At 49.7% G+C, this 19743-nt stretch overlaps 1 protein-coding gene across 1 annotated transcript; it reads right to left on the reverse strand.

Annotated features, from left to right (window-relative positions):
* Positions 1–47: 47 nt before the first annotated feature.
* Positions 48–17850, reverse strand: LOC144717303 (uncharacterized). Its single transcript, XM_078592772.1, has 7 exons — positions 17775–17850; positions 14219–14706; positions 9225–9308; positions 7335–7418; positions 4581–4688; positions 3022–3144; positions 48–1703 (listed from the first exon to the last, which is right to left on the reverse strand). The coding sequence occupies exons 2-7, from the start codon at positions 14703–14705 to the stop codon at positions 1159–1161; spliced, it is 1431 nt and encodes a 476-aa protein (XP_078448898.1). The 5' UTR covers position 14706; positions 17775–17850; the 3' UTR covers positions 48–1158.
* Positions 17851–19743: the final 1893 nt, after the last annotated feature.

A 19743-nucleotide genomic window follows, 5' to 3' on the forward strand; every position in this document is an offset into this window, starting at 1 on the left:
GCACACACACACAGCGAGCAGCCTAGATCAAGTAAGCCACACGTAACAACAGAACGCGATGTTTTATTAAACACGATGCCTCCTAAACAGTGTGTAGGCCTCTGTCGGCATACACTACACACACACAACAATCTTACCAAAAATGAAATCCAGACCACAAAAAGACAATCTTCTCTCTCTCTCCCTCTCCCTTGGCTAAAAAAACATTCCACCCATCTGTGGAGATGAGCACTGTGGGAGCGCCATGGTGGCGAGATGTTAACTCCCTCGCCTGGTATACAGGAGGGCGTGGGTTCGATCCTGACCCTGACGCCTGCTGTATATTTGGAGTTTGCGTGTCTCTCTCTCTCATCATCGTCATCACGGTGGCTATGAGATGTTAACTACCTCGCCTGGTACGCAGTAGGTCGTGGGTTTGATCCTGACCCTGACGCTTGCTGTATATTTGGAGTTTGCATGTCTCTCTCTCTCTCTCTCGCCATGGTCGCGTGGATTTTTGTTTCCAGGTCCTCAGGTTTTTCCCTCCGGAATCAACATGCGTTTATTGTCGTTGGCTGCTATAAATGTCCACACGATGTTGATAAGCCCACTTCGTTGAGCTATCATTTGTGATGGCCGAGGTCGCTTCTGAAAAACAGCGACATAGCACAGTGGGGCCTTACTTTGTAAAATGAAAATAGTTGAATTTAAATTTCGATTTAAAGCTTTCGTGACTGCAGGGATTCATCTTCTTGGTTCTTTGGGTAAAGTCACGTAGAATGGAAATAATAATATAACAAAATAAAACGTAATAAAATAATTCTCACGACGTTTCGGCCACAACGCAAGCAGCCGTCCTCAGGTGAAGACCAGGTCTGTCGGGGAGACCAGGTCTGTCAGACCTGGTCTTCACCTGAGGACGGCTGCTTGCGTTGTGGCCGAAACGTCGTGAGAATTATTTTATTATGTTTATTTTGTTATTTTAGTTGATTTTAGTCTATGGGTCTCTATGCATCTCTACATGTTTCAGAGTATTTGGCTGCTATAAATTTCCACATGACGATACCCCCCCCCCCACCCCCTTCGTCGAGGCACCACTTGTGGCCTGGTCGCTTTTTCAAAAGAGCCACGCAGCTCGGTTTAAACAAATCAACAGTTTGACGAGCCGTTCACGGGAGGTCACGCATCGTCGGAGAGCGCGGCACCGACGGCCCCCCCGTTGTTGCCGCTTGGCGGTTCCGCGTGGGCGTGCGTACGCAGGTGGCGAATCAGGGTGCAGTGCTGGAAGAAGTCGAGGCCGCACTCCTCGCAGTGGTACGGCTTCTCGCCCGTGTGCACCCGCCGCTGGTGCACGATGAGGTTCGGCTTCATCATGAACCTGACGTCGCACAGGTCGCAGCGGTATGGCTTCTCGCCCGTGTGCACCCGCATGTGGACCTGCAGGTTCACTTTTTGCGAGAAGGCCCGCGTGCAAACCTTGCAGGAGTACGGCTTGTCCTTTTCCCTCGCCGGCGAGCCGTCGCCGTCGCCGCCGCCGCCAAGCCGTGGCGGCACGGCCGGACGCGTAGTGGACAACCGTGGGGTCACGTGAGCCGCGCGTCGCCACGCTTGAACGTGCGACGTTTCTCCCGACGACTGCGTCGACGCGTGCGGCCGGCGTTCCGTGGCTGCGGCGGCCTCGTTCTGGAAGTCCGGGTGGGAGGGTCTTGCGACGAAGCCGTCACCTGACGAGGGGAGGAACGGCGGTTATCTCTTGCAGCAAGTTAAGATTCGGCATCGGGGCCTTCAAGTTCATTTATTAGGTGTAGCCCTGTGAGCCATTCGGCTCTTGAATCGGGTGCAACCGCAACAAACAAAAAAACATGAACAAAAAACATCTTAAAGTGAATATGTGACCGAGTGCAAACAGAAAATCCAAGAAAAGACAGCAAAATATTGCAGAAAAATCACCGGACACCAACCCTGTGCAAAAATCCCAGTGGGATGCAAGTCAAACAACCAACAACAACAACCACAAGACAACTTCGATTAAGGCCATCAGTCTAACTCTGTACTCCAACAAACAAACATGGCTAAACCAATACACTTTTCGAAATCACCAAAATAAAGCCATGAAAGCAATGAGACAGTGATCATAGGAACTGTGACGCCTGGCTCAAACTGAGGCGGCTTAAGCAAGCTGGCTCGCAGCCACACTGACCTTGAGCCCGTTCCCAGCTACGAATAGTTCGGGGGTGGGGGGGGAGGTAGCGGGGGAGTAGTGGGGGTCAGTGACCGGCGACGGTGTAGTATGGTCCAACGGACGGCAATGACCGACCGACACGACCGTGGCCGAAGCCTTTCGTGAAGCGGTGGCTTGACAAACGGCCGGAGAACAATGCGATGCATTGATTCGATAGATTTCGATGTAAAGCTTTCGTGACTGCAGGGATTCATCTTCTTGGTTCTTTCGGTAAAGTCGTCACGTAGAAGGGAAGTCATAAAATAATAAGTATAACCCGTAAAAACTAAGTTTTTCACTATAAATCCTTTATATGTGTGGCGGCTAGAGTCCTGTCGTCATCTGGCTTGAGATGGCTGCCACCTATGGGTCAGATGATTGCCTGCCACCATTAAGCAATTGGTAATTAAATATAATATTTTTTTTCACGAACATTAATTGTCACGCACAACGAGTCTGTGTGGAAAATGTCAGCTCGATTGGATCACGGGAAGTGGGTTAAAAAACGACCGAAAGATTTGCACGGTCCTAAGCAAGCAAGCGAACTTAATATAAAGGATTTAATAAAAATAAAACATAATAAAACAATTCTCACGACGTTTCGGCCACAACGCAAGCAGCCGTCCTCACCTCTCGCTTGCGTTGTGGCCGAAACGTCGTGAGAATTATTTTATTACGTTTTATTTTTTTATTTTATTACCTCCCTTCTACGTGACTTTACCGAAAGAACCAAGAAGATGTATTCGATAGATTTTTCAATGGGGAGCGTTTACAGACGCCAGCGTGACGACGCCCCAGCGGACTGCCAACAAGCGCCGCACCTTCGTGGGTCGCGGGCCTCTGAGCGCGGTCCGTCTGGCTCCACCCGGAGACCGCAGATTCCTCGGCCGGGGTATGATCCATCTCACGTGCACGAGGCCACACGATCGCCGCCACACCGCCCCCTGCATCAGCATCGGCGCACAAGCAGAATGGTTTGGGGAAACCTTCCCCGCGTCTCTCCCAGGAACGCTCAGTGATGCGACGATACCCTTGATAATCCCACCGCGTTGGTTGGCAGGGTTTGCGGATCGCAGACAGCGGTGCGTGCGCCGTACACTTGCCGTACCGTGTACCGCTTTCTCCTGGCGAGCCAGGGTATGGTTTGTTGTACCTCCGATTAGCACGGTTGGATACGTACGGTGCGAAAGAATTTCAACGTGCGTACACGGCACCCCCTCATTGCTAATCTCTCACAATACAATGCCCCCCCCCCACAGCTTCGTTTGTCAAGATTTACCCGATCTAATATTTACGTGCAAATTTCATCACAAGCCCCGCCCACTGACCCTTGGGCTACACCCATCCCAAACCTTTATACTGGTAGGAACCTCTGGTTACACCAGCCCACAGGAGATTATTGTGTCCGTCCGTCGTGCAGGGAGGGGCTGGGTGGGGAGGGAGGGGCTGGGTGGGGAGGGGCTGCGTGGGGAGGGTGGGGCTGAGTGGGGAGGGGAGGGGCTGGGTGGGGAGGGTGGGGCTGGGTGGGGAGGGGAGGGGCTGGGTGGGGAGGGTGGGGAGGGGCTGGGTGGGGAGGGTGGGGAGGGGCTGGGTGGGAGGGGTGGGGCTGGGTGGGGAGGGGCTGGTCATCCCGTGGTGCCCTTATAAAACTCAACGTTTAACCTACTCACGCCGGCTTGTGCCCGCCCTCACAGTCGGCCGTATTTGCGGAATACACCACGCCGCCGTTGACCCTGGCCATTGACCGAGCAACCCAACGTTCCTACCAGCTCCCTCCGCAGCAGGAATGTGTTAACTCCTTGCCTTAGCAGCGCTCCCACCATATATTCTCAGGAGCTCTCCCGCTATATTTCTCACCCGATGACGATTGCTTGCGTTGCGATCGAAACGTCGTGATATTGTTATTATTTTCATTATATTTTTTATATCTACGTGGCTTTACCGAAATACCCAAAGAATATAATTGTCTAGTTGTGTTTCTCCCTTGCGATTGGACTTTGTAGGATAAACGTTGAGATTTATAAGGTGCACGGGGTGACCAATAAGGTCTGAATTGGTCTGTAATAAGGTGGTAGGGCACTGATAAGGGGTTGACGGCTATGACGTAGCCAAAGGAGGAATCCGATGAGCTATGGAGTTCTTTATTGCGGAAACCAACCCTTTATTGTGGAAATTATAACAAGCTTCACAACCATGACCGAGACAGGATGGAAAATAGGGGACAGTCCACAACATTCTTGGTTTCATATTCCGGAGACAACTATTTTTCCAATCGTATATAATTGGTGCTTATTCATTCAGGAAAGCCTCAGAGAGGGAGAGAGAGAGAGGCCTTAGCGACGTGGTGAGGGGTGACCCCACACGTGTCCCCATACTTCACCGTGCGTGTCCCCCGAATGCGACGAGGAGCAAGGCCTGTATTCCATCACGGTTTCGACCTCGTTCTGGAAGCCCGAGTGGGTAGGCCCTGCAGCAGTGAAGAAGCCACCTGATGGCCGGGGGAGAAGATGGAGGGGGGGGGGTGGCGGGGAGGAAATATGATTGGTTCTTGCAGCAAGGCACAAGACGGGCGGCTGAGATTCAGGCCGAGTATTCCTGGTAAGATTAAAAACCCAATAAGTATAACCCGTATAAACAAAGTTTTTCACTATAAATCCTTTATATGCGTGGCGGCTAGAGTCCTCTCGTCCTCTGGCTTGAGATGGCTGCCACCTATGGGTCAGATGATTGCATTGCACCATTAAGCAATTGGTAATTAAATATAATATTTTTGTCCTAAAAAGTGTAAAATTTTGGAAAAAATTTTCACGAACATTAATTGTCACGCACAACGAGTCTGTGTGGAAATGTTAGCTCCATTGGATCACGGGAAGTGGGTTAAAAAACGACCGAAAGATTGCACGGTCGTAAGCAAGCAAGCAAGCGAACTTAATATAAAGGATTTAAAAATGTGTAATGTGAGGTTATATCCGGGTCATTGACGGATTACAACTCGTCACGATGATTGGCTCTGCCGGTCCTGGTCCATAGCCAATGGGGGGAAGCCTAGGGGCGTGGCCCTGACGTAATGGAAAGGTGACAGCTGTTTGTAGAGGATTGGTTCTGCTGGCTTTAGCCACAGCCAATGGGGAGACGAGTCAGGGGCGTGGTCCCGGGAGCTGACGAGGAAGCCTGGAATATTCCATGGAGGCTAGCCAGGATTGGTGGAAACGTACCACGTGACCCGGGTATTAAATAGGGGTGGAGACGAACGACACGTGGTCAGAACTGGAACGAACGGAGGGGTGAGGCCACGCTGGAGCGGGGTCCAGGCTGCCACGTGGCTTGCGCGTGTCTCTCTCTTTCTATCCCTCTCACGCTGTCTGTCAGGAGCGTGAAGGAAGAGCTGTAATGAACGATGAATAAAGACCGGATTCGAGAAGTCGCTTCAACGACCTTTATTACAAATGTTTAGTTTTATTTCTATGCATGTGTTTGTTTTTTCTAAAGAAATTTGTTTACCTTTCCTATACTCCTATCGTCTGTTTGTACTGTTGTTGTTGTTGTAACGTGCCCACGTGCCCCTGCTGGGCATCTGTGATGAAGAGCTGGATAACGCATCGGATTCCTCCTCCAGTATAAATTTAAAAAATTCTGATTCTGAAGTCACGGCTCAAGTGAACCGGCTGAAAGTCACGAGGGGCGCCGTGGTGGCTAGGAGATGTTCACTCCATCGCCCGGTATGCAGGAGGTCGTGGGTTCGATTCCGACCCCTGACGCCTGCTGCTGTATATGTGGAGTTAGCGTATCTCTCTTCCGCGTGGTCGCGTGGATCTTTCTCTGGGTCCTCCCGGGGTTTTTCCTCCTCCTCCGCGTTTAGAATCAACATCGCACGCTTCCAGTATTCGGGAGCTGCCATATATTTCCACGTGAGGACGATAAAAGCCCACTCTATTGAGCTATCATCATTTGTGATAGCCAGGTTGCTGCTGAAAAAAGAGCTACATATATTTCGATGTAAAGCTTTCGTGACTGCAGGGATTCATCTTCTTGGTTCTGTCGGTGAAGTCACGTAGACGCTCCAAGCCTAGGGCGTGTCATTCAGACTCTGTCTTCTCGACAGACCTGTTCTTCACCTGAGGACGGCTGCTTGCGTTGTGGCCGAAACGTCGTGAGAATTATTTTATTATGTTTTATTTTTATTATTTTTTTTATTTCCATTCTACGTGACTTTACCGAAAGAACCTAAGAATAAGAGCTACATAGGTTCGGTGGCAATTAAACTTTGCAAAATAAAAAAAATAGCAATCAAAGTAGACTCTCGATTGTCCACAGAAATAACCGGGAGGGAGGCCGCGGATAATTCTACATCGCGGATAATCCAAATGTATCTACTTTTCACGGATCTCTCTGACAAAAACCACTAATATAGATAGATACAGGTTACGTTTTCAGTTTATCTGCAATCGCACGGTTTATTAAATGAAAACTCACAAGCATAAATGATCAGAGAAATCACTCAAAATGAAGGACAATTGACGATTTCTATTGTAACCCTTTCGATTTAGAACGAACGCTAACGATCGATGCGCATGCTCAGTGATAACCCTACTCCCTCCCTTTGATGCTGCTAATCCTGCATAATGCACGGGCATAATATGACTTTGAAACCCCCCGCCCACCTCCTACGCATTCCACAAGTAGTGACTAATCCCATATCTGCATTTCCCATAAATATGCTAAATTCCTCTTGATATGCAAATTATTTTGTCAAGGCGCTCTTCCCCCTCCAACCCAGCTTAAATATGCGCTGCCAAGCCTGGTGGTGTTTCATTCAGACTCTGTCTTCTCGACAGACCTGTTCTTCACCTGAGGACGGCTGCTTGCGTTGTGGCCGAAACGTCGTGAGTATTGTATTTTATGATGTTTTATTTTTATTATTTTATTATTTCCCTGTACATATGCCCGCGTGTTGGAACGTCTTTCGCACGCAATAACGGACACGGGAGTAGGCGAGCCAGCCACGCACGTCAACTGCTACCCTGTCGGAAATTCCAGCTCCACCTGGGCCTGCTGAGGGCTCAACCGGATCGATGGCGACGTGCAACAACCGCGAGCTACCGGCCTGCGACGTCACCGGGCGAGCGAGCGTTACCATCGGGCTGCTCCACTTTAACGAAACGCAGGCCGTGGCTGGGGCTGGAGTCCATGTCCAGGGTCTGAGTCACGGTCGGATCGTCTGGGGACAGGCAAGACACACGGCTGTGGCATCAGTCATCATCCGTGAGTTGCACCCGAACGGGTTGCTCCTGCAGGTAACCAAATACGGGGACTTCTCGACTTGCGAGCATTTGACCTGCGAACTTTCAGAGGCGGGAACAGACCAGGTCCGTATGTCCAGTTGCGGTTCGTGAGTTCAACCGTTGCACAACAGATGGCAGTGATGTCATCTACATCTGCAGAACGTGCATAACCAGTGGCATCTACTTCTGCAGAACGTGAAGAACCTGTGGCATCTACTTCTGCAGAACGTGAAGAACCAGTGGCATCTATTTCTGCAGAACGTGAAAAACCAGTGGCATCTACATCTCCAGAACGTGAAGAACCAGTGGCATCTACATCTGCAGAACGTGAAGAACCAGTGGCATCTATATCTGCAGAACATGAAGAACCAGTGGCACCTACATCTGCAGAACGTGAAGAACCAGTGGCATCTATATCTGCAGAACGTGAAGAACCAGTGGCATCTACATCTGCAGAACGTGAAGAACCAGTGTCATCTACATCTGCAGAGCGTGAAGAACCAGTGTCACCTACATCTGCAGAACGTGAAGAACCAGTGGCATCTACATTTGCAGAACGTGAAGAACCGTGGCATCTACATCTGCAGAACGTGAAGAACCAGTGGAATCTACTTCTGCAGAACGTGAAGAACCGTGGCATCTACATCTGCAGAACGTGAAGAACCAGTGGAATCTACATCTGCAGAACGTAAAGAACCAGTGGCATCTACTTCTGCAGAACGTGAAGAACCAGTGGCATCTACTTCTGCAGAACGTGAAGAACCAGTGGCATCTACTTCTGCAGAACGTGAAGAACCAGTGGCATCTACTTCTGCAGAACGTGAAAAACCAGTGGCATCTACATCTGCAGAACGTGAAGAACCAGTGGCATCTACATCTGCAGAACGTGAAGAACCAGTGGCATCTATATCTGCAGAACATGAAGAACCAGTGGCACCTACATCTGCAGAACGTGAAGAACCAGTGGCATCTACATCTGCAGAACATGAAGAACCAGTGTCATCTACATCTGCAGAGCGTGAAGAACCAGTGTGACCTACATCTGCATAACGTGAAGAACCAGTGGCATCTACATCTGCAGAACGTGAAGAACCAGTGGCATCTACATCTGCAGAACGTGAAGAACCAGTGGCATCTACATCTGCAGAAAGTGAAGAACCAGTGGCATCTACATCTGCAGAACGTAAAGAACCAGTGGCATCTACATCTGCAGAACGTGAAGAACCAGTGGAATCTACATCTGCAGAACGTGAAGAACCATGGCATCTACGTCTGCAGAACGTGAAGAACCAGTGGCATCTACATCTGCAGGACGTGAAGAACCAGTGGCTTCTACATCTGCAGAATGTGAAGAATCAGTGGCATCTACATCTGCAGAACGTGAACACCCAGTGGCATCTACATCTGCAGAACGTGAAGAACCAGTGGCATCTACATATACAAAATATTAAGAACCAGTGTCGTCTACATCTACAGAACGTAAAGAACCAGTGGCATCTACATCTGCAGAACATGAAGAACCAGTGGCATCTACATCTACAGAACGTGAAAAACCAGTGGCATCTACATCTGTAGAACGTGAACATCCAGTGGCATCTACATTTGAACCGGAGCTCTCTGGGAATAACACGGGGGGCACTGGGGACTGCGGGCAAGCGGCCGCCCCCCCCTACCCCCCTGGCCCCCCCCCGCCCCCCTCCCGCCCCCCCCCCCCCCCCAGGACTGCCCAGAGCGCGCACTACCGCGGGGAGACTCCGCTTTGATCCGATGCACGGCGAGGCTGGAGTCCGAGTCAACGTCCAGAGTCTCGGTCAACGCCGGCTCATCTGAAACGAGAGAGGGGGACGCACACACACACACACCGCTGGCGTCGGCCACTTGAGGCACGCGGGTAGCGTCTAGAACAGTGGTTCTTAACCTGGGTTCGATCGAACCCCAGGGGTTCGGTGAGTCAGTCTCAGGGGTTTGGCGGAGGTTAAGACACACACCCGACTTGTATGATTGTGCACCAGTAAAACATATACCTATGTTTTGAATTTGAAAAAATCATATTTTATTTTTCCAATTAATAAGGGTTCGGTGAATGCGCATGTGAAACTGGTGGGGTTCGGTACCTCCAAAAAGGTTAAGAACCACTGGTCTAGAAGCATCCGCCAACATGCCAATGCCGCGTGCGACGCTACCGCCGTGGCGGCCGCACGACCGCCTGTTCCTACCCGCGCGACGTTAGTTCCCTCTTATTCTCAGATTTTTTTCGGTAAAGTCACGTAGGTAAAAAAAATTCAAATGAATAAAAGTAAAATAAAAATTAACCCGTAAAAACAAAGTTTTTCACGATAAATCCTTTATATGCGTGGCATCGGTTTTATTTTATTATTCATTTCTGTTTTTCTTGAGTATGAGTTTCATTTTTATCACATTGGTATTTAAAATTAAATATGAATTTTTTTTTTTCCTAAAAAGTGGAAAATTTTGTTAAAAAACTTTTCACGAAAATAAATTGTCACGCACAACGAGTCTGTGTGCAAAATGTCAGCTCGATTGGATCACGGGAAGTGGGTTAAAAACGACCGAAAGATTTGCACGGTCGTAAGCGCGCAAGCAAGCATGCAAGCGAACTTAATATAAAGGATTTAAAAATAAATAGCATCTACGGGGAGGAATTCCACCTATCTGTTAGAGTTTTTAACAGACAACGAGACAAGAAGTCACAGCTTCTCGAGACGCTGGCCTTCCTCAAGAGATGCCGAGATAACAAGGTAATACCCATCGCTTTATATATACAAGGACTGTTTTCTTGGAATTTCTCTCACTTGATACAGCTATCGTGCTGTGACGGTTCCACCTGAAGACGGAAGCTTGTGTTGCCTCCGAAACGTCGTGATTTTTATTTTATTTTACTTTTATTAATTTTTATTTTTTACCTACGTGACTTTACCGAAAAAAACCTAAGAATATGAATCCTTGCAGTCACGAAAGCTTCATATCTAGAGTTAGTTCCTACCGCTCGATCGCGTTACGCCCGATTCGAAATCCGCGTTATCTGTCATGAAAGCCCGGCGTTCCGTTTGTCCGTCAACGAAATGATAGGATACTAGATTTGAAGCTTTCGTGACTGCAATGATTCATACTCTTAGTTTTTTCGGTAAAGTCACGTTGGTAAAGAATGAAATTAAAATTAATAAAAATAAAATAATAAAAAATCACGACGTTTCGGAGGCAACACAAGTCTCCGTCATCAGGTGGGACCGTCACAGCCAGATTTGCTGCATCAAGTGAGGCAGGGATTCCAAGATGCAAGTTCTTAGATACAAGTTAAATGATAGGAGCCTTCCAGGAGGCCTGAATCAAAAAAGTTATAGCAAGTGGACTCCCCTCCCCCAGATGTGGGGATAAAAAGTTGACCCAACAGGATTGTATGTATGATGTGTGTAAGTATATATGTAGATACTATACCGGCTCTTGTATGTAGGGTGTGTAGGAATATATACCTATACACCCTACATACAATAGTCAGTAGTATCTTCCTACACACTATAGATTCAGTAGTATCTGCACACATGGGGGAGGATATTGGTCGCGAAAGCCTACTATGTGTTCAACTGAGATGATGACGTTGGGCGAGTTTAACACGTAACAGGGCTCTTACGACCAATATCATCCATCATAAAGGTTTTTTGGGTGTTAAATCTCGTAAATATATGTTTCATTAAACCCGCCACCACCCAACACAGCCAATTAGTAAGGTTTGTCACGTAAACAGAACGTGCCCAATTCGTCACTAGTACAGCACGCCGGTGTAGTGTAGTGTATAGTGTAGTGTATAGTAGTGTAGTGTATTGTGTATAGTAGCATAGTGTATAGTGTAGTGTATAGTGTAGTGTGTAGTGTAGTGTATAGTGTAGTGTGTAGTGTAGTGTGTAGTAGTGTAGTGTATTGTGTATAGTAGAATAGTGTGTAGTGTATAGTGTAGTAGTGTAGTGTATTGTGTATAGTAGTGTAGTGTATAGTGTAGTGTATAGTGTAGTGTGTAGTGTATAGTGTAGTGTGTAGTAGTGTAGTGTGTAGTAGTGTAGTGTATTGTGTATAGTGTATAGTGTAATGTATAGTGTAGTGTATAGTGTAGTGTATCGTAGTGTAATGTATAGTGTAGTGTATAGTGTAGTGTATAGTGTAGTGTATAGTAGTGTAGTGTATAGTGTAGTGTATAGTGTAGTATACTAGCACAGCAACACCGGTTGGGTGTTGGAGAGCAAAGCCACAACATTCACAATCTGAGTACGACGTTTCGCCAGTAATTACAACCAGCTTCATCAGGCGGACGGTGAGATTCGTGGTGAAATCCTCCCGATTCGTTCCATAAATAGAGGGGGGTAGATGCGATGACGTCACTTGTGAGCACTTCTTGCGCAAAGTGGGCGAAACCGGTGGGGAAATGTCAAGCATAAGAGGGGTTACTAATAGGGGTTTATTCCCTTTTTGCTGGCAACAAAACTGATACCTTTTGCAAGGAATCACGCTTACATTAACCACGATACTTGCAGTCAAATGCAAACACAAAACAATACTCTGATAATTTGTGCATTGTCTTTGAAACTGATTGGTCCACACCAGAGACAGCTTTCTTTAGAGCCTAGTCTCATATGGTGTTCGACCAGATGACGCCAAAAGGCGTACAGTTCAAAGACAATGCACTATCAGAGTAATGAGAGCTCGGGGAAAAACCCTATCAGTATATTTTGGTACTGGCAAAGCAAGTTCCATGATGTAGCTGCTCACCCCGAGCTCTCATTACTCTGGTAGTGCGTTATCTTTGAACTGTGCGCCTTTTGGCGTCATCTGGTCGAACACCATATGAGACCAGGCTCTAAAGAAAGCTGTCTCTGGTGTGGACCAATCAGTTTCAAAGACAATGCACAAATTATCAGAGTATTGTTTTTTGTTTGCCTTTGACTGCAAGTATTGTGGTTAATGTAAGCATGGTTCCTTGGAAAAGGTGTCAGTTTTGTTGCCAGAAAAAAGGGGAAAAACCCCTATTAGTATATTTTGGTACTGGCAAAGGAAGTCCCATGACATAAGAGGGGTTGGCGGGGGGGGTTGGGAGGCGGGGTGTCAGGCTGTCTAGGCCAGGGGTCGGCAACCAAAATAACAAGAAGAGCCATTTCTTTCCAATTCGGTACAAAATTCAGTATTTCAAGAGCCGCAATGCATCTATGTACATACTGTACATACGTACATATCGTCAAGAAGCAGCCCGTAAAGAGCCGCATGCGGCTCCGGAGCCGTAGGTTGCCGACCCCTGGTCTAGGCGAAGAGATGCAGAGAGATTGGAAAGCGTCCTCTAGCCCGTCAACCTCTTCAACATTTACAGTGGAACACATCGAAGGCCCAATTCTCCTCCGTCAACCCCACCGGGGTAATCTCACTTCCGACTTCTACCTCACTCTGTTTGCCACCACGATCCAGTCCATTGGTCCATCTCGTCCGCAGCGTTAGCCCGCACCGCTACCATTGGACATCTCGCTCGTCTGAATTTTCGAGGCTTCTTTTATTTGTAAATACGCTATTTCCCGCTGGGTCACCATTGACCCCGTCTGCGCACCAAAGATGACGACACTCGGCCGTCGGCTGGAAAGACGGCGAAATAAATCCAAACTTATTTAAGCGTCAGCGGATCTCTCCCACATCCCTGGCACCCACCGACCTCTCTATTTGGCGCACTGCGGTGGCGAGATGTTCGCTACCTCGCCTGGTGTACAGGAGGTCGTGGGTCCGATTCCGACCCTGACGCCTGCTGCTGTATATTTGGAATTTGCGTGTCTCTCTCATCATCACAGTGGCTGGGAGATGTTAAATCCCTCACCTGGTATACAGGAGGTCGTGGGTTCAATACCGACCCTGACGCCTGCTGTATATTTGGAGTTTGCGTGTCTCTCTCATCATCATCACAGTGGCTTGGAGATGTTAACTACCTCGCCTGGTGTACAGGAGGTCGTGGGTTCGATACCGACCCTGACGCCTGCTGCTGTATATTTGTAGTTTGCGTGTCTCTCTCTCATTATCATCACGGTGGCTAGGAGATGTTTACTACCTCGCCTGGTGTACAGAAGGTCGTGGGTTCGATACCGACCCTGACGCCTGCTGCTGTATATTTGGAGTTTGCGTGTCTCTCTCTCATCATCATCACGGTGGCTAGGAGATGTTCACTACCTCGCCTGGTATACAAAAGGTCGTGGGTTCGATACCGACCCTGACGCCTGCTGTATATTTGGAGTCTGCGTGTCTCTCTCATCATCACGGTGGCTGAGAGATGTTAAATCACTCAACTGGTATACAGGAGGTCACGGGTTCCATCCCGACCCTGATGTTGCCTGCTGCATTTTTCGAGTCTGTGTGTCTCTCTCATCATCACGGTGGCTGGGAGATGTTAAATCCCTCACCTGGTATACAGGAGGTCACGGGTTCCATCCCGACCCTGATGATGCCTGCTGCATTTTTAGAGTTTGCGTGTTTTCCGCGGGTTCTTCGGTTTTTGCCCTCCGCATTTAGAATCAACATCGCGCGTTTAGAGTTGCTGGCTGCTGTAACATTTCCACGTGAAAAGCCACTTCGTTGAGTTATCATTCGTGGTCAGGTCACTTCTGAATTAGAGCTCAATGGCCCTTACCTGGTAAAATATAAATAGTTCAGTTCGTAGTTTAGTCTATATTTAAAAAGCGAGCAAAGCGCCGATTACCGTTTTCCATAAGATGACTCGTCTCTGTCGCCATCAAGTTTTCCGCGCCGGGCGCACCCGCGGACGAGGGAGAAGCCGCCGTGTATTTCCGATCGTCCGCGTCTCCCAGCCTCTGCGCAGACAGCAGCAGCTCCCGGCTCAGGCCGCTGAATAGAGCGAGCAGCACGTCCACCAGCCCTCCCAGCGTCACGTCGCCCGGGGAGGAGGCGGCCGCATCGTCGTGGTGGTGCCCGTCGCCCTGCAGGGCCTTCACCACCTGCCGCAGCACGGCGTAGAAGCCGAAGGGCAGGCGGTCGCGCGCCGCGGCCAGCAGCTCGGCACGCACGAGGCCGTCCCCGACGCAGGCGCGCAGGACCCCGTAGTCCCGGATGCCCAGCTCCGAGTCCATGGCCCGGGCCACCTCCTGGTTCACGCCTTGCGCCTCCAGCCACGCCGGGAAGTCGTCCATCGGCTCCGGCAGCACCGGGGCGGCCACCGCGCACGCCATGCTGGCGGGGGGCGGCGTAGAAACGGACCGCGAAATTTAGGGGAAAATGGACACTGATTTGACGTTCAAGAATTATTATGAGTATTCCTGGAAATCTCTTGAGACGCAAATTGTAGTTTGTTACGTGTGTAGTAACAGCCCACACGGCATTCTTCAACTGATACGAGTCTTTATTTCCCGCGGCACGAGACACAAGCACGCGCCTTCAAGGATTCCCGTCACTCCAAGCGTCCCGAACTCCCTCGCTCCCCCCCCCCCCCTTGAGCCCCTTTCCCGATGGTTCGTTGACCTCCCGCCTTCCCTCTGACCAATCACCTTCCCAGTTTACCTAACGGATTCCCAACCCATCCCTCCCCCGTCAATCATCCTCCGTTTCCCATTTTGTATTTCTCCCAAACAATTCCCTTCAAATTCCCTGCCTCTGACCACCGATCCCCTTTTTCAGGCCCCGTTAAGTAGTTTCATTCTATTTATTTCATTTATTAGGTATAGCCCTGTAACATCGCTGTCAAACCGATACGCTTTACCCCGTATTCTTATACAGAGAAATAGAGCTTTCAGGTCCATACGGCGTACAGCCGTTTCAATACGGGGATTTTTTGTTGTTGTCTATTTTTTACTTAAAGCTTTTGTGACTGCAGCAATTCATATTCTTTGGGTCTTTCAGTAAAGCCACGTAGATAGAACAAATAATAAATAATAAAAATAATAACAACATCACGACGTTTTGATCGACCACTCAGTCCTATCGTCTCCACTATTAGCTCACCCACCTACAAAGTGGCCCGATTTATGCCTGAGACCTTGCAACCATTCACTGCTAAGACCGCCTCAGCTGTACTTAACTCAGCTCACTTCTTCTTGGTTCTTTCGGTAAAGTCACGTAGAAGGGAAATAATAAAATAATAAAAATAAAACATAATAAAATACAATTCTCACGACGTTTCGGCCACAACGCAAGCAGCCGTCCTCAGGTGAAGAACAGGTCTGTCGGAAAGACAGCGTCTGAATTAAACACCACCAGGCTTGGCAGCGTATATTTAAGCTGGGTTGGTATCTTCAATTAAGGACATCTCACTATCTCCAGGTGATTTGCTTGTCAGTTTCGATGTGCTATCTTTGTTTATCAAAGTTCCTTTGCCTGACACCATTGCAAATCATTGAAGATTTGGTCCAACAAGGAATGAATGCTGATGTACCGGCCCTGATTAGACACTGCCTCACCAACACTTACTTCACCTGGAATGGAACATTCTACAAACAAGTTGAAGGTACCCCAAATGGGTTCTCCCTTATCTCCAGTTGTAGCCAATGTTTTCATGGAGAAATTTGAGACAGATGCCATCCAGGCATCCACCCTACGTCCGTCCTTGTGGAAGAGATACGTGGATGACAAGTTCGTCATCTGGCCACATGGCCTACCAGCTCTGGACCAATTCTTCAACCACATCAATTCCATACACTCAGCCATCAAATTCACCATGGAGGTGGAAAAGGATGGAAAGTCACTATTCTTGGATGTTTTAATTGAAAAGAGACCTGATGGCTCAATGGGACAATCTTTCTACAGAAAAGCCACCCATACGGATGCCTACCTCAAACCTGACTCCCACCACCATCCATCCCAGAAGAATTCCCTCATCAAAACTCTACACCATAGAGCTCGTTGTATTTCCGACCGTCACCACCTATCCAGTGGGTGAGTGGTTGTGTGGGTGGTTGAGTGGGTGAGTGGGTGAGTGAATGGGTGAGTGGGTGAGTGGGTGGGTGAGTGGGTAGGTGGGTGAGTGGGTGGGTGAGTGGGTGGGTGAGTGGGTGGGTAAGTGGGTGGGTGAGTGGGTGGGTGAGTGGGTGGGTGGGTGAGTGGGTGGGTGGGTGAGTGGGTGAGCGATTGAGTGAGTGGGTGGGCGAGTGGGTGGGTAAATGGGTGGGTAAGTGGGTGGGTGAGTGAGTGGGTGGGTGAGTGGGTGGGTGAGTGAGTAGGTGGGTAAGTGGGTGCGTGGGTGGGTGAGTGCGTGGGTGGGTGCGAGGGTGGGTGGGTGAGTGCGTGGGTGGGTGAGTGCGTGGGTGGGTGAGTGCGTGGGTGGGTGAGTGCGTGGGTGAGTGGGTGGGTGCGTGGGTGGGTGGTTGAGTGGGTGAGTGGATGAGTGAGTGGGTGAGTGGGTGGGTGAGTGAGTGGGTGAGCGATTGAGTGAGTGGGTGGGCGAGTGGGTGGGTAAGTGGGTGGGTAAGTGGGTGGGTGAGTGAGTGGGTGAGTGAGTGAGTGGGTGAGTGCGTGGGTGGGTGAGTGCGTGGGTGAGTGCGTGGGTGGGTGAGTGCGTGGGTGGGTGGGTGAGTGCGTGGGTGGGTGAGTGCGTGGGTGGGTGGGTGAGTGCGTGGGTGGGTGAGTGCGTGGGTGGGTGGGTGAGTAGATAGGCGTTTTAGATGGGGTTAGTGGGTGGGTGAGTCTGTGGGCGAGTAGGTGAGTGTGTGGATGGGTGAGTAGGTGAGTGTGTGGATGGGTGAGCAGGTGAGTGTGTGGATGGATGAGTAGGTGAGTGTGTGGATGGGTGAGTAGGCGAGTGTGTGGATGGGTGAGTAGGTGAGTGTGTGGATGGGTGAGTAGGCGAGTGTGTGGATGGGTGAGTAGGTGAGTGTGTGGATGGGTGAGTAGGCGAGTGAGTCGATGGGTGCGTGTGTTGTTGTGACCTGCATTGTCAATGTGGTTGAACAGTGTCTTGTACACCTCACCACCACCACCTCACCACCTCACCACCACCACCTCACCACCACCACCACCTCACCACCACCACCACCTCACCACCACCACCACCTCACCACCACCACCACCTCACCACCACACCACCACCACCTCACCACCACCACCACCTCACCACCACCACCTCACCACCACCACCTCACCACCACCACCTCACCACCACCACCTCACCACCACCACCTCACCACCACCACCTCACCACCACCACCTCACCACCACCACCACCTCACCACCACCACCTCACCACCACCACCTCACCACCACCACCTCACCACCACCACCTCACCACCACCACCACCTCACCACCTCACCTCTTCTGCGACTCGCCCTCGCCTCTGCCGAGTGCACGCGCGAGGGACCGCGCGCATATGACTCCCGCGGCGGAGGGGCGGGAGGAGGGCGTCGGAAGGGTCCGCGGTGAAGTTGCGCACTCATATGTTGACCCGAGTCAACAAAGGGAACGCGTCATTTCCACTAACGACAGCGAGCCGCGCTAGGACGATGATATAATAGAATTGGGATTATGCAATTTCGATTAATAATTTTTGGATTTATTTACGAGTTATTGTTAAAAAGCTTCCCGCCATGGACTTACGGAGCGTCTAAACAAGAAATATATTTAAAGGAAAGCTCTGTCTACCCCCCCCCCCCCCCCAAAAAAAAAAACATGCTTCAAATCGTCTTCTTGGTTCTTTCGGTAAAGTCACGGAGAAGGGAAATAATAAAATAATAAAAATATAACATAATTAAATAATTCTCACGACGTTTCGGCCACAACGCAAGCAGCCGTCCTCAGGTGAAGAACAGGGCTGTCGGAAAGACAGCGTCTGAATGAACACCACCAGGCTTGGCAGTGTATATTTAAGCTGGGTTGGAAGGGGGGAAGGGCGCCTTGACAAAGGAATTTGCATATCAAGAGGAATTTCTCATATTTATGGGAAATGCAGATATGGGATTAGTCACTACTTGTGGAATGCTTAAAATCGCTTTAAACTATTGTCATTGTAGTGCGTATTTAATCTGGCGCTGCACTCTGATGTTGTAGGAGAAAACATTTATTAAAAAGTCTATTTAATTAAGTAGAACGTGTTGTCTATATTCATTTAAAGTTGCGCATTTTGATGTGACGTCACATTTCTCAACCCCCCCCCCCCCCCATCGTCACACATCGTCACAAATGTCTGACCCCCCCCCCCCCCCCTAGGTGCGTGACGTCATTTATGTACGGCCCCTAATAGAATTATAATTATGCAATTTAACAGAATAATTCTTGTTTTTATTTACGAGTTCTTGTTAAAGAGAGTCCCGCCATGTACTTACTGAGCGTCTAAACAAGAAATACATCTAAGAGGTCGTAACAAACCACCGTAAACTAAAACTAATTTTATTTTAATCTAGATTTGAAGTTTTCGTGACTGCAGGGATCCATACTCTGTGGATCTTTCGGTAAAGTCACGTAGGTACCCGTACCCTACCCGAAATGAGTGACCAACGGTTACTCACCAGTGACTCACAGCTTACCCGTACCCGTACCCGGCCGCACCAGGGTCGCAAACGGGTACCCGTACCCGGCCGGGTGGTACGGGTAGCCGGGTATCGGGTAGGGTACGGGTATCGGGTACCCGGTTGCGACCTCTGAGCCAGCCCCAGCCCAGGGGGATATAAGGGGGGGCCCCGTGAGGAGCGTGGCGTTCTTCGTGTGCTTGTGTCAAGAAGATCCACGTTGGCGAGAAGCAGAGGTCGCAACCGGGTACCCGATACCTGTACCCTACCCGATACCCGGCTACCCGTACCCGGCCGGGTACGGGTAGCCGTTTGCGACCCTGGTGCGGCCGGGTACGGGTAAACAGTCACTGGTGAGTCACCGTTTGTCACTCATTTCCCAACGTCTTGTCTCTTCTCACAATTCAAGTTCCTAGAATCAACCCACCCGCGCCTGCAACATGGCTTCATCCCAGAGGTCGCAATCAGGTACCCGATACCCGTACACTACCCATACCCAGCCGGGTACGGGTAGAGTACGGGTACGGCCAGGTACGGGTACGGGTACCCGTTTGCGACCCTGGTGCGGCCGGGTACGGGTAAGGAATCAAAACCCGTTTGCGATCTCTGGCGAGAAGAGGCCTCTAGCCACGCGGTCCGGGACTCAGCTTGTGGTCCGGGCCGGTATAGCGAACCATGTCTAGTTCTGCCGTAGCGTGGTTAGATGGACATTCGAGACCCGAGTGTAGATTGTGTGATGTTATGTTGAAGTTGATTCTAGATTTGAAGCTTTCGTGA

The sequence above is a fragment of the Lampetra planeri genome, chromosome 3 (genome assembly GCF_965212315.1).
Source record: "Lampetra planeri chromosome 3, kcLamPlan1.2.h2, whole genome shotgun sequence".
In the NCBI taxonomy this organism is placed as follows: Eukaryota; Metazoa; Chordata; class Hyperoartia; order Petromyzontiformes; family Petromyzontidae; genus Lampetra; species Lampetra planeri.